This window comes from Poecilia formosa, unplaced genomic scaffold (assembly GCF_000485575.1).
Source record: "Poecilia formosa unplaced genomic scaffold, Poecilia_formosa-5.1.2 Scaffold505, whole genome shotgun sequence".
NCBI classification, from domain to species: domain Eukaryota; kingdom Metazoa; phylum Chordata; class Actinopteri; order Cyprinodontiformes; family Poeciliidae; genus Poecilia; species Poecilia formosa.
In genome coordinates this window covers 286,396-300,298 of record NW_006800444.1, presented here as the reverse complement: position 1 = coordinate 300,298, position 13,903 = coordinate 286,396, and the positions used below count along the sequence as shown (strand labels likewise).

Sequence of the window (13,903 nt, the reverse complement as noted above, 5' to 3'; positions counted from 1 at the left end):
TTTCTATTTCTGTACTTCCCTGAATCAATTGTTTTTCTGTCTTTAATTGGCCGTCTTGTTATTGAACATCCACACCAAACCAACAAAAGAATGAATAAAATGAGCATTGAGGCAGGGCCGACCAAAGCCTTTCTGGGGCCCTGGGCAGATTTTCATTTGGGCCCCAAATTGAGTAACTTGTATGAATATTTCTGGATTTTCTACCCACTTTTATCAACGTTTAATCAGTTTTTTATTGAAAGAAATTGATTTGCAAAAATTTTCTTTTGTCTGATGTAATTTTTTGTTACTTATATAAATTATTGTCATTTTTATCCCTAAAATACCAAAGTTTTCACTTAACTTTATGTTTTAGTCCATTTTTGTCTTGCATATTCTGAAATAATTATTTGGTTTAAATTGCAGCATATAGTTAAGTTAAACAATGTTTAGACGACTTGTCTTTTGTTAAATCAACTTCAGGAACTTTAATTTCTGAGTTAAAACCAAAACAATTTCCTTTTTGACTTAAATTGCATTTTGAAAGCAGCAGGTGGACTTTCAGTTTCAAATCAGATGTTTTAGGTGGGAATTTTTTTGAGTTTTGAAAATGATTTATTTCTCAAAACTGCAATGGAAACACTTTTTTTTTTTTTTTTACTTTACACAAGTCACAATATTAGCAGGCGAATGTTGTTGCCAACCATGAAAAAGAAAACAACAGGAAGTATTTGGAGGATGCCGTTTTTTAATCACTTATCATGTGAATAAACTTATTCATGCCGCGTTTCTTATTTGATAGAAACACAGCAATTGTGAAATAGTGGTTTTTCAACATTAGTGGAATATTGACCAAAATGTTTTTCCTGTTTTTCGGAGACAAATAGCCAACATGTTGCATTAATCTGGCTGATTGCTCTCTCATATTGTTTTCTTCCTCAAACTCTCTCCTTCATATTTGACTCAAGCAGAAATAATTCATCTTTCTTTGCCTTGCAGCTGCAATTCCTCTCCATTTGTTGAATTCTATGAATAAATTGCATGTTTGGCTTCGGTTTTAATTGGGCTGAGGTTTGATTTAAAACGGCCGATGTCAGGAATGTGGTCCCATGTGAACTCTGACCCTGTTCTGCATTCCAGAGCTTAGTTCAGCCCTCATGAAGTCGGTCGGTGGACATTTCTCTCTCTGGAGAAATGCGGACAGTGACAAGGAGATTTACAGCCGCAGGTGAAAAACCAGATGAATCTGAGGTGAAGAGCCGACATGTCAGCAGCTCTGACTGATATTCTGCTGCACCTATAAATGGAATAAAATCCTCAAAACATTCACAAATCTCAGAAAACAAATATTTTTTAGTTTTTTAAATCATACAATCCTCTGTGGGGTTTTGTTTCTCTCTTTCTGCAGGCGTAGAAGCAGACTTTTCTTGTTTTAACTTAACTTTAACTTCTTGATCCACCTCCAGTCCTTTCATAGAGCATCAAAGCAAACGCTGTAATGCTCCACTTGTGAAAGTAAATCTCAGAAGAACAGACCATACAGATGCAAATTAGCTTAAACTCTAAGTTTGTCTTCTATTTTTGTTATTTAAAGCAGAAACTGAGCAACAGAATCAGTTTTAGAGACTCAACTTGACATCATTTTACTTATCAATGTTGGAAAATTTGACTACAGTTTGTAGTTTGACACACAGGATTGTTCAGAAAGTTTACCCTTAATCTGGAATAATCTCTGTTACATGTGTTTACAAACCAGAAATTCACCAGACACACACCTGCAGAGTTTGTTGAAGTTTCATACGTTTTTTTTTTATTATTATTATTATTGAAAGGAACTGATTTGGAAAAATTTTCTTTTCCCCGATTTTGTTATTTTTTGTTACTTATATACAGTATAGTCATTATTGTCAAATACCAAAATTTCCACTTACCTTTATATCTTGGTCTGTTTTTGTCTTGCATATTGTGAAATAATTATTTGGTTTAAATTGCAGTATTAAGTTAAAATTCACAATTCAAGATTAATGAACTTAAAAAGCAATGTTTAGACGACTTTTCTCTTGCTAAATCAACTTTATGAAGTTTAATTTCTGGGTTAAAACTAAAACAATTTTATTACAAAAATTCAGTAATAATTTTTTTGTCATAAGAAAATTACAAACATTTTTTTTTTGGTAAAAGAAAAAAAACTTTTTTGTTATGAAAATCTTTTTTGGCCAATTTTTTTTTTGTTGAAAAATGAGATTTTTCATGAGATTTCTCTCTCATGAGCAGAGAAAATCTCATAAAAATCTGTTTCCTGCTCATGATTGTGATCTGCACTTTACAAAATCTTATATTCAAATGAAATTATGTTTATAGTACATATTGTGTCACGTCAGTGTTGTTTTTTCATTTAATGTTCTATGCTCAGCCTCCATTAGCCCGTGCTGCAGTTGCGGTGCAAAGCTTCCTTATCTCTGTTGTTTTTGCGTCGTTATCAGCGGATGCAGTCAGACTCAGACGTCAGCACATGGCCCACTTGGCAGCTCCTCACTTGTGTTTTCTTTTTCCACTTGAGCCACACTTCTTTCCTTCTTGTAGGCCTAAAATAGATAATGACATATTTTAACGTGCAGAAAATGCATTTTGATTTAAAATTGCTTCTTTAAGAGTCAATCAATTCCAATAGTTAATTGTTTTCTGTAGCTAAAATTGACTTAAATGATCTAAAAACAGAAAAATGTTGTATCTTTTACTTACAGTCATTATGTCTGACAATGAATTGTTCCAGAAATTATTGCGATAATTTTGAGACCATTTTCAAGTAATGGTAATGGCATAAAAATTGAAGAACAGATTCTCAAAGATGAATAAATTTTAAGTTGTAATGAACATTTAACACTCAAATAACCAATCAAACACAAAAATCAACAACCGAAACATTACATTTTGCTAAATGCTGTCATTACACATCAAAATGTTGGTTAGTGTTTTATTTATTATGGTTCAAAAGCAACTCAGGTCTAGATTTAAAGGGACTCAGTGTTTCGGCTGTTTTACAGTTTTCTGGAAGTTCATGTAAGTAAACGAAACAACAAATAAGTCTCTGTAAGCGAAGTTATTGGGACTAAAGCACCAAACTGAAGACTTTCGTATCCAGTTAATTGATTAATTGATTTATTGATTCAGGATGATAACTGGGGGGAGACCACCACCGCCATCACCGGCACCTCGGAGCACAGCCTGTCCCAGGAGGACATTGTCCGCATCACCAAAGACCTGGAGGACAGCGTGGGGCTGGACTGCCGCCACTACGTCACCCGCTCCATCGCCGTGATCCTGGGCCTGCTGGTGTTCTTCACGCCGCTCGCCTTCCTCGTGCTGCCTCACATCCTCTGGCCGGAGAAGCTGCAGAGCTGCGGGACGGCCTGCGAGGGGCTCTTCATCTCCGTGGCCTTCAAGCTGCTCATCCTGCTGCTGGCGGTCTGGGCGCTCTTCTTCCGGCCGGCGCGGGCGGGCCTCCCGCGCGTCTTCGTCTTCAGGATCCTGCTGGCGGTGCTGGTGCTCCTCTTCGTCATCTCCTACTGGCTCTTCTACAGTGTCCGGATACTCGACTCACAAGTACGTGAAAAGACCTGCGGCTTTCTCTGCTGAAACGAAATAGTAGATCTGGAAATGGAGGGTATTCATCAGAGACATTTTAAGAGGTTTGATACGCTGCAGACATATTTATTTTTTATGCTGAGCAAAACACAGATTTCTGCTCCCTGCAGTGATGTGTTTACTGTGTGAGTCATAATTTTAAATCCCATTTGGTGGAGGTTTAAAAGGCTGCAGATGCTCTACATCTAGTCTTACACCACTTCTTCTTGTGCTGAATATTCAGAGATTGATTATCTGGTTAAAAATGAGCCATGTTTGTTCCCGTAGGACGAGAACTACCAGGGCATTGTGCAGTACGCGGTGTCCCTGGTGGACGCTCTGCTCTTCATCCACTACCTGGCCGTCGTCCTGCTGGAGCTCCGGCAGCTCCAGCCATGTTACTCCGTCTGTGTCACACGCGCCACGGACGGCGAGACGCGGCACTACAACCTGGGACAGCTCAGGTGAGGAGAACACCTGCGACGATTTCCTCTGCTTTTCTTCTCATTTAAGGGAAAACGATGACCAAACCAACCTGGCTCTATGAGAAAATATAATTTACACCCTTCTGATATTATAAAATAACTATAATTTGACTCAGTTTTATTCACCAGACTGTTTTCTTTCCAGACCTGTACAATCTAGAAATCACCTAAACAGAAGTGCTGCAATACGAAGTCGACTAAAAAATTTAAAAAACAAAACATTGTTTTCTGATCTAAAGAAATTCAAGAAGAGATGAGAAAGCATTAACATTTAGTAGTTTGGAAAGGTTACAGTGTTGGGCAACGCTAGCTAAAAAGCTAGTTGTGCTAACCTTAAACATTAGCTATGCTAAAGCTAACGTGCTAAGTGTAGCTAATGCTTAGTGCTAATTTGCATTAGTTACGCTAATGCAGTCTTGCATTCTCACTCATTAGCATTAGCATGCTAATGCTAGCTAGCAATAATGCTAATTTATATTAGCATTAGTCATATTCAAAGCACTGAATTCAACCATGTAGATAAGAGTACCAACAAAATGGCTCTCAATTTTTTATTTTTTTTTGCATTATGTAATTTACAGCCTTTGTTGTTTGTTCATGTATTAATTCGTTCATTTATTGTATACTTGCTACTTGCTTAACAGTATTTTTTTTAAAGAGAGAATATGAGGAGAGGAAACAGAACTGTCAAAATAAAAGCATGACTATAAACTACTTGAAGAATTCTTAGCAATCAATAACAAAAACCTCAACACAAATAAAAGTTCACAAAACTAAAATTATATTAGAGTTTATCTGGAACCTTTAATTTAGTTATTTGGGAGTTTGCAGTTAACCAAAACACAAAGTGAAAATCTATGCTAGTAGCAAATTAGCTGCTTTGGGACTCCTGTGAACAATCAGTGTTAAAGTTTAACAATTTTTAAATAAGATTATGCCATTATCTGAGAATAAAACTCGTTTTTTTAAAGGAACGTTGCATTGTTCACTTATTAACATTCTGCGTATGCTCAGATAAAAAAAACAACACTATTTATCTGGTTCACATCCTTACAGGTTGGTTTGGATAGCTTTCTATGTGAGAATGTGTTTTCTCAATCAGTGACTGACAAACCTGGAAACCTCAGGACTTTCTGAAACAACAAGACGGAGGAAGAGAAGTGTGCGAATATCAACGAGAAGGCAAAAACAAAAACATGTGAAGGAGACGAAGGCAGAATGAAACCCAGAAACTGGGACACCTCAAGTCAAAGATGGCTGAATATTCCACAGTGAGAGGAAGGATTTCATCGGGTTGAGCCTCAGAGACAAAATGAAAATGAATTTTGCAGTTCAGGATGAGGAGGGGAAGACTTCAGAGAGGAAGAAAGAGGAGAAAACACTGGAGGAAGTTAAAGGAGGGCTAAGAGAGAATAGAAAACAAGGGTTTAATAGTTAATGCAGGAGTCATGTTGAAGAATCCGGCAGAGTCGTGTTTGTTGATCTGAAGGAAAGCAAAACCGTGTTTATGTCAGCTCTACGTGAAAACAGCGTTTCTAGCTGAACGCAGCAGCTCTGGTTACCGGTTTCTCACACGCCTGTTGCTCATGGCTTACGATAAAAGCTGATGGATTTATAGATGAAGCTTCTTTTCATGACGGCTACCAGAAATCTGACCCGAATTCTTCACAACTTAAAGCGAACATGCAGGTGCATTTCTCATGTTCCTCATTCGCTTTCGTCACATTATGAGCATACAGCTTAGTGCAAAAACATTCATAGCTGTTGGAGATTCAAGTGTGAATATCTTAAATAAACAGCTTAGAAGTAGTTATTGTTTAGAGCCAATAAATCCTTAACATTGATGAAGAAGAACCTGTTCAAGTTTCAGATTATTTCATTGACAATATAGGAAAAATGTTTGGTTATTAGTGAAATAATCTGCCACTGAAACTAGAAATTTTTCAGCAATATTAAGGATTTATTGACTATTATTAAAACAATATGTTGCTGAAAAGTTACTGGTAAGTTAGTAAAATGCACCTCTCCATTGAAAACCTCCTGGTTTTTCCACCAAATATTGATTTCTGAACTGAGTTAAAACATCAGTATTGTTGTTTGTAAATGAATATGAACTTGTTTGAGGAAAGCGCTGCATCTGTTTCGTTATTTTTCTGCAAATAAATACAAATAAATTGTTGCTTGTAATTTCGGAGACATGTTGTCAGTAGTTCATAGAATAAAAGAGCAATGTTAATTTTACTCAAACATATAGCTATAAAAAGTAAAATCAGAGAAACTGATCATTTCTAGTGGTCTCTTCATTTGTTCCAGAGCTGTATCTAAAATATTTGAACTAAAACCTAAACTACTCAGATTTTTCTCTCTCTGTCTGAAATTAAATCAGACTAACATTTTTGTTTTAAAACATTTGTTTTAGTGATTTTTTTTGGGCTCCTCTTTGCTGAACTGACACCGAACGCGACAGAAGGAGTGAGATTGTAACGTTTGTGATGCAGTCAATGAGCCGTCGCTGAAAGCAGAAAGTGGAAGCAGAAGGAGGACAGAGCGGGATAAAGAGCCTCCATCAGTGGGTCAGGGGTCACGCTGTTATCCTCGTCTGGGATAATAGGAAGCGCATGCTGCAGGCTGGTGATATTAAGTTAGCAGACAAAAGGCTGGACACAAACCTCTGCATGGAGAGCGTGTTTAATATCTGGAACGGGATAAAGGCGTTAAGCAGTTAACTGGGATGGAAATTCCTCATCCGGAGCCGATTGCCACCGCTTCACAAATGCACCGTCATCTTTTGTGTCGGGTTTAAAGTTTCCACACCAGCCCACGAAGCAAAAGAGCAGGATTATCTCATTTCCGTTTGGAAAGGGTGGACCAGGGTTTCCTGTACTTAAAGGGGGCAAGAAAAGATCGAAAGTACCTCGCCTGATGGGAAAGAGCAGCAAAATGTGGAGCGTTTATAGAGGAACTGTTTGGTGCTCAAACGTTTTTATAAACCTGTTTATCAGTGGACAGCTAATGCACTAATAGCGGTGCATCGTTTAGCGCTTCTGCTAACTTTGAAAATATTCAGCGCACTTGCATTCATTTTTCCGCATCAATTGTGAAGAGCTAATTTATTTATATTTACATATCAGTTGAATTTTTGGTTACCAAATATTAGCAATTCTGTTTATTTTCAAGCTTTTATTTTGAAGTGTTTTTACTCCGCAGTTCTGTTTCCTCTTTATTTCAAACTTAAAGAAACCAAATAAAACAGACAGCAGAAAACATACAATAAACATAAATCTAATAATCTTAATTAAAGTTAGCGCTTTAGCGTTAGCATAACTTATGTCTATTATTTGTGCTTTAGGTTTAGTGCAGCTAACTTTTAGGTTACGGTTTCAAATACTACAATAACAAAAACTAGAACATTTAAACTAACAACGTTAACACAATTTACGGCTGTCTAAGTTTAGCTACTAATTATAAACTGCTGGCGTTACCAGTTTGAGGTGATTAACGGCGCTTCCTGGAACGCGAGGCGGCTTATTATATTATAAGAGGAGATGATTTATGGAGAATAACATGTGAAAACAGCCTGACTGTGTACAGTCGGTTTAATGGTCCTGGGCTGTGGAAGACAAGACCCGGCACGCAGCGATCCAAGCTGCAGCTGCGACTCGTCTCTCATGACATCAAGTTTCACGTTTGAAAACATGGAGGGTCATCCTGTCATCTGGGCAGAGTCACAGCTGAGTGCAGTCAAATCTAAGAGGAAGAGCTTATTATTCGGAGGAGTTGATGACTTTTTGAGCCGCAGCTCACCTGCCGCCGACCTGTCAGGAAGTGCTGCGACGGCGACCTTCATAAAATAAATCCAGAGAAAATACATGAAGCGGTTTCCTGTTGGTCCTTCTCTTTGAAATGTCACAAAACATTTGGGAAATTCCCCACAAAGCCATTAATTTTAGTGCTGCAGCAACATTAATCCACTCTGAACACGTCCAGGTTTTATCATGTTACAACCACAAACTAAATATTTGATACACGCCTTTTTATTTTAGTCTTTATAATAGATAAATATCAGTCAAGTTCATTTGTTTCAGCAACGAGGCGGTTCAAAGTGCTTTACATGATAAAAACACAAAAATCAACAATTCAAACGTTACGTTTAACATCAAAATGTTTAAATAAATAAAAGTATATTCAGAACTAGTTCTTCCTTTAACTCCATTTTTGTAGAGAGCATAACTAACTACACTTTTTAGTAAAATGGTTGAAAATTACAAATTATTTTCCATCCACTTACACTGAAATGTTTTATTTTTGTCTAGTTTCTATTGGAATTATCTTATTACACTTGGAATAAGACAAAACTTACAAGTAACTTTTCATTGAGAAGCATTTGCCTGTTTTAAGTAAATAATTCCTTAAAATTGGGAAAGAAGTTCTAGTTCCATTATTTTGTTTATAACGAAACAGTTTTGCCTTTTTATAAGTGAAATAATCTGTTTGTAGTTGTTTACTGATGTGAAAAGGCTGAAGGAGTGTAAATACTTCCTAATTTGTTTTTCATGATTCCTCCATTAGAAGCAAATCTCTCCTTCTCCCTGCTTTCTCTTCTTTGTGTGGGCGGCGCTTTAGTCCTCCAGAAATGCGTTTTTTGAGTCATATATATTTGAAAGTGAGCCAAAAATCTCCTCCATCTGTTATTTCGTCTTCCTCAGGAGCATTTTCAGACCTGCAGCAGGTTTCTAGTACCTTCCACTGAAAGGAAAATGTCTTGTGGCGTGTTTTCCTGTTTCCTTGTCCATCAGTCCGGAGCAGCTTTGGGCCTCAACGCCTCTCTGATTCTGCTTCCTCTTGTTTCCTCCAGCATTCAGCGGGCCGCCCTGGCCGTCATAGAGCACTACTACTGCGACTTCCCCATCCACAACCCGGCTCTGCTTTCTGCCTCCAAGTCCCGGGCGGCCAAGCACCTGGCCGGCCTCAAGGTCTACAACGTGGACGGTGAGTCGTCTGGAGCTTATCTGGGCTTTTTCTAATACTCCAGCACATCAGGGTCAAACCCAAGGCCAGTGGGCCGAATCTGGCCCGCCATGAGGTTTTATGTGGCCCACAGGGACAAGTAAACAGAACCTTGAAATGAGCCATTGTACGCTTAAATCGTGTTTTATCAATTAAATGAAAGCAGTTTTCAACAGAAGAGAATTAGGGCCACAGAATTTTTTTAATTATTTTTTCTCAGAATTTTGACTTTTATTTTCTCAGAATTTAGACTTTTTTCTCAGAATGTACCAGATTTATTCTGACTTTAATTTTCTAAGATCAAATGTCAGAATTTGGGGGTCAGGGGGGATTTGGGGAGAAAAACGTCTAAATTTTGAGGAAAAACTACAAAATTCTGAGAAGAAAATCTGAGAAAAAAAGTCAAAATTATGAGAGTAAAAAGTCAAAATTCTCTAAATAGAACTATCAAGATAACAGCGTGCTTAAATATTATTTTACCAATCAATTCAAAGCTGTTTTTATCTGTTTACTGCCAAATTACATCAATCAGGTCCTCCAGTTTCTTGTGAATTATCATGGAAATTCACACAAAATTAGCAAATCTGTTGCACTTTTTTTTTTCGAACTAATGCATAATTGTGAGTTTATTGCAGATTTTTTGCAAAAGTTGTGAAAAAGATTGACTCTAATTGTTAATTAATTCCCACCTGCAGGTGGCAGTATTTCTACTAAACAGTTTCCTCCGACTTACTTTATGTCGACTGATAAAAAGTCACATTTACCACAATACATAAGGGCAAATATTTCTAAATTACTACCACAAACACTTTTTTATTGCAAAATAAAATGACTTAAACAATCATGAAATCCTGGAGTGACTAAAAATATGTTCAGTATTATTTAATTTTAAGACTTTATTTATATTTTAACAGGTTTTATCAATACATTCCGGCCCTTTAAGAACATTCATGATCTTGATTTAACACGTTTCTGTGCTTTATTTTTAAACACACTTATGCCGTTTTCTTCCCTCAGTAACAACTCCCACGCTGAACAGTGTTGCCAGCACCTTCTGTGATAAACTCACAGTTTTTGATGAAGAAAAAAAATATATTAATGAGCCACGAAATGAAGCAGAAAATCTGCCTTTTCAACCCCGCAGCTTGTATTAACTCGTTACGGGACATTTGGATGCTGGAAGGCAGAAATTGATCTCTTAATGCAACATAATTGTAAAATTGTGGAAAGTTGCATGAAGCCTGGTTGATTTGTAGTTAATGTGCAAAAACTGCAAGCAGGCTGAGTCGATCTCCTTCATAATAACTTTATTTCTCCTCATTTGCCCCGACGCTAACCCCTTTAAGACGTCTTTGAGGCTAGACTGAAAGCCTACCTGTGGGACAGTAAGTATGCGGAGATGTTTCTGCTGCTCAAACACACAGCACTCTTCTGTCTGCATGCCACAGGTTGAGGGAAAAGTTTCACGCTGGTGTCAGCTGGCAGGAATGTAACACAACCCCTCGATTAAATTATCACCCTCCCTGAGGCGTACTCAAGATTCATTCAGGCGCTTATGTTAGCTGCTCCAGTTAGCCACCTTAAGTCAGTAGACAGTTGTTGTTTCTCCCTCGAGTGTCACTATTCTTCATTTTTATTCTGCAGCAGCTGCTCAGAGGCTTCCTCTGCTTCTCTTTCTGCGGCTTTTTGAGAGAGAGAGACGATAATCTCTGCTTGATTAAATGTCGTTTCTAAGCACCCGAGCGACTTTAAGTGATTTTTACAATGTCTGACGAGCTTTTTCTGTGACTTCTCTTCAAGTCTGTTGATTTCTGCTGATTTCAGGTCCGGGGAACAACGCCTCAGCGGGAATCGCCCAGTCCCAGTCCAGAGCCATGATCGCGGCCGCAGCCCGGCGCCGCGACACCAGCCACAACGAGCTCTACTACGAAGAGGCCGAGCACGAGAGGCGCGTCCGCAAACGCAGGGCGCGGTGAGTTTGGAAGCCACGGAAATTAAATTTGTGCGTCAAAAATGAAGGAGAAAATTCTCTTAATTATAGAGCCATCTTATCTTGCTGTCTGAAATTTGAAGGCAGGGTATTTTTATATAATTTAGGTTTCCTGATTGGAATCAAAAGAGGAAAGTTTGGTGGAGGGAAAACAAGCTCTCCCTCCACCTATGGAGACAGAGTTCGTTAGTCCAGCCATGGAGATTAAAGGATTTCTCAAACATGAATGAAAGAATCAAAGCAAACTCCTGGGAATAACATCATAACATGATGTAAAGCTAAAAATAAATTGATATTACATAAAACTGCCCCTTTAAAATGAAGTCAGAGTTGGAAAGGCGTGCCATAGCTGTTCCTCATATGTTTGCTGTGCTTCCTCCCAGACTGGTGGTGGCAGTAGAGGAGGCCTTCACCCACATCAAGCGCATGCAGGAGGAGGAGCCGAAGAAGGCCCCGGGGGACGTGATGGACCCCCGAGAGGCGGCTCAAGCCATCTTCCCCTCCATGGCTCGTGCCCTGCAGAAGTACCTGAGGACCACCAAGCAGCAGCACTGCCACAGCATGGAGAGCATCCAGCAGCACCTGGCCTTCTGCATCACCAACAACCTGACGCCCAAGGTTAGCGCCCGACCTTCTGAGGGTCCAATCAGGATAGACATCACTGGACTCATGTGTTACAGGATCTAATGTTTTCTTTAATTTTCCTGACATTGTCAACTAGTTATCAGTGTTGACCATTAGCAGTAAAGGACTGCATCCCTTTTTCTGTTATATGTCACGTTCACATTTAAGACGTTGACAACTTGACAGCTAGCAGCCAGTCATCGTCGCTAACAGCTTTTAGCGGTATCTTGCGCGCTGCATCAGGTCCGTTACTCCTTCCTGCTTTGTGCCGTTTTCCATCCAGGCGTTCCTGGAGAGCTACCTGACGCCGGGGCCCACCCTGCAGTACGGCAAGGACCACTGGCTGGGCCGCCGCTGGACGCTGATCAGCGAGGCGTCGGTCACCAGCGGCCTGAAGGACGGAAGCATCTTCTTGCTCAAGTGTGTGGACTTCAGCCTGGTGGTGACGTCCAGGAAGATCCCTTACGTCCAGATGTCGGAGGAATACATCGACCCCAAGTCTCACAAGTTTGTCCTGCGACTACAGTCTGAAACCTCGGTGTAGGACACCAGCTATTTTCTGTTTTGTTTTTTTTTATCCCTCACCATGTCACGTTGCTTTCAAATGTTGTTAATTAGGGTTTGAAGTTTTTTATATGTACTTTTCTTTGTTTTTAATATATATGAATATATATATAAATGAATTTATATATCACGTCTGAAATTATTGCTATGTTCATGTTTGACTTGGTGAAAAGAAGAATTGTTGCAGGATTTCGCTCACGGGTTTGATCGAGATTAGGTTGTGCACAATACTGTATGTCTGAGTATACAGTCCCTTTCAAAAGTATTAAAGGGGCAGTATGTTGTATTTCCAGGTACATGGAACCATTTTATAACACAATCAGGTAATTATGTCACCTTCAGTTGTTGTAATAATGCTTTACATTTCAAATATGATGTAAGAGAAATTGGACTTTGTAATTTAACTCTCTGAAATTGGGCCTCTGTATCTTTAAGAAACTCCTGATGTTTCTGAAACTCCGCCTTCAGGAAGTGATCACAACATTTCTCCTTTATTAACCTCTTAATACCGTTTTCATCAGCGTTTTCACTGAGAAGTGGCTCCTGTAATGAGATCAGCAGTTCCACCAGGTGTTTGCTAATTGCTGCTGGCTAGTCTGAAGGAGCTGAGTGGGGGAGGAGCTTCGTATTGAAGGCAGAGCAAGGTCTAACCAGACGTTTGCACACCTGAATGGTTACCAGGGAGATCAAAGGATTTCTCAAACATGCATGAAATTGTTATGAGGAAATAACATCAAAACATGATGTAAAGCTCAAAGACAATGTATTTTACATAATACTGCCACTTTAACTTTTCCACATTTTCAGCTGCAAACTTGGGATTTTATTTGATGAACCAACATAAATAGGGCATAGAAGGGAAATCATACAAGACATTTAATTCTGAAAAATATACTCCTAAATAGGGGGATGAGTAAAAGGGGCTGAAAATAAAAGCACACCACACTTTTCAGATTTTTATCTGTTAAAATCCTTTCCTTTCTCTGCACAGTTATGTCCTTCATGTTGGTTTAACACATAAAATCCTCGTTAATGTAAAAGTTTGCGGTGTTTAAACTCTTGCAGGGCGCCGTTTGTCATGTTTGATGGTTTTTTTTTTTTTTTTGTTTGAGAACCCCAAGCCAAACAAGTCTGGAAAAATTCACTCCAAAGTTCCCAACATAGACTCAGAACTGATGTCTTTGTTTGGAACTGGAAGACAGATGTAAAAGAAACAGTTTTGGATTTAATCTGCAGTTCTCCAGGTGCATCATCATCATCATCATCAGCAGCAGCAGCAGCGGCGGCGGGCTGGATAACCAGGAAGTTGAAACGAACTCGCACCCAAAGTCGTGAACTCTTCCACAAAGGTTCAGCAATCCTCTCAGGGCGTTTGTGTCTGCCGCATCTGCCTGACATGACGAGACAGAGCTGCGAGTTCTGAAATAAAAAAATAACTACTGATTTCTGCAGAGCGACTCTGCGTCACGTAGCAGCACATTCTGTCAGTTCTACATCTGCTTTGCCCCTTTCAAGCAAAAGTTTCCAGACTTTAAATGACAGATCTTAATGTTTTTTTACACATTAAAAGCGTTTTTATAAAGAACTGGTTTCTATTGTGAATGAAAACGGGGGCAAAATGTAGCAGTCT

At 38.9% G+C, this 13,903-nt stretch overlaps 1 protein-coding gene across 6 annotated transcripts in view; it reads left to right on the top strand.

Moving 5' to 3' along the window:
- LOC103156861 (vang-like protein 1) overlaps positions 1–12,408 on the top strand; it is a 37,718-nt gene extending 25,310 nt beyond the window's left edge. For 5 of the 6 annotated variants that reach the window (XM_007579056.2, XM_016664685.1, XM_016664686.1 and 2 more), the window contains 6 exons: positions 3,151–3,582; positions 3,892–4,067; positions 8,944–9,077; positions 10,920–11,067; positions 11,469–11,703; positions 11,993–12,408. In XM_007579056.2, coding sequence (XP_007579118.1) covers positions 3,151–3,582; positions 3,892–4,067; positions 8,944–9,077; positions 10,920–11,067; positions 11,469–11,703; positions 11,993–12,253 — 1,386 coding nt within the window. In that variant the 3' untranslated portion in view covers positions 12,254–12,408. The other variant, XM_016664689.1, reaches the window with a different exon arrangement.
- Positions 12,409–13,903: the final 1,495 nt, after the last annotated feature.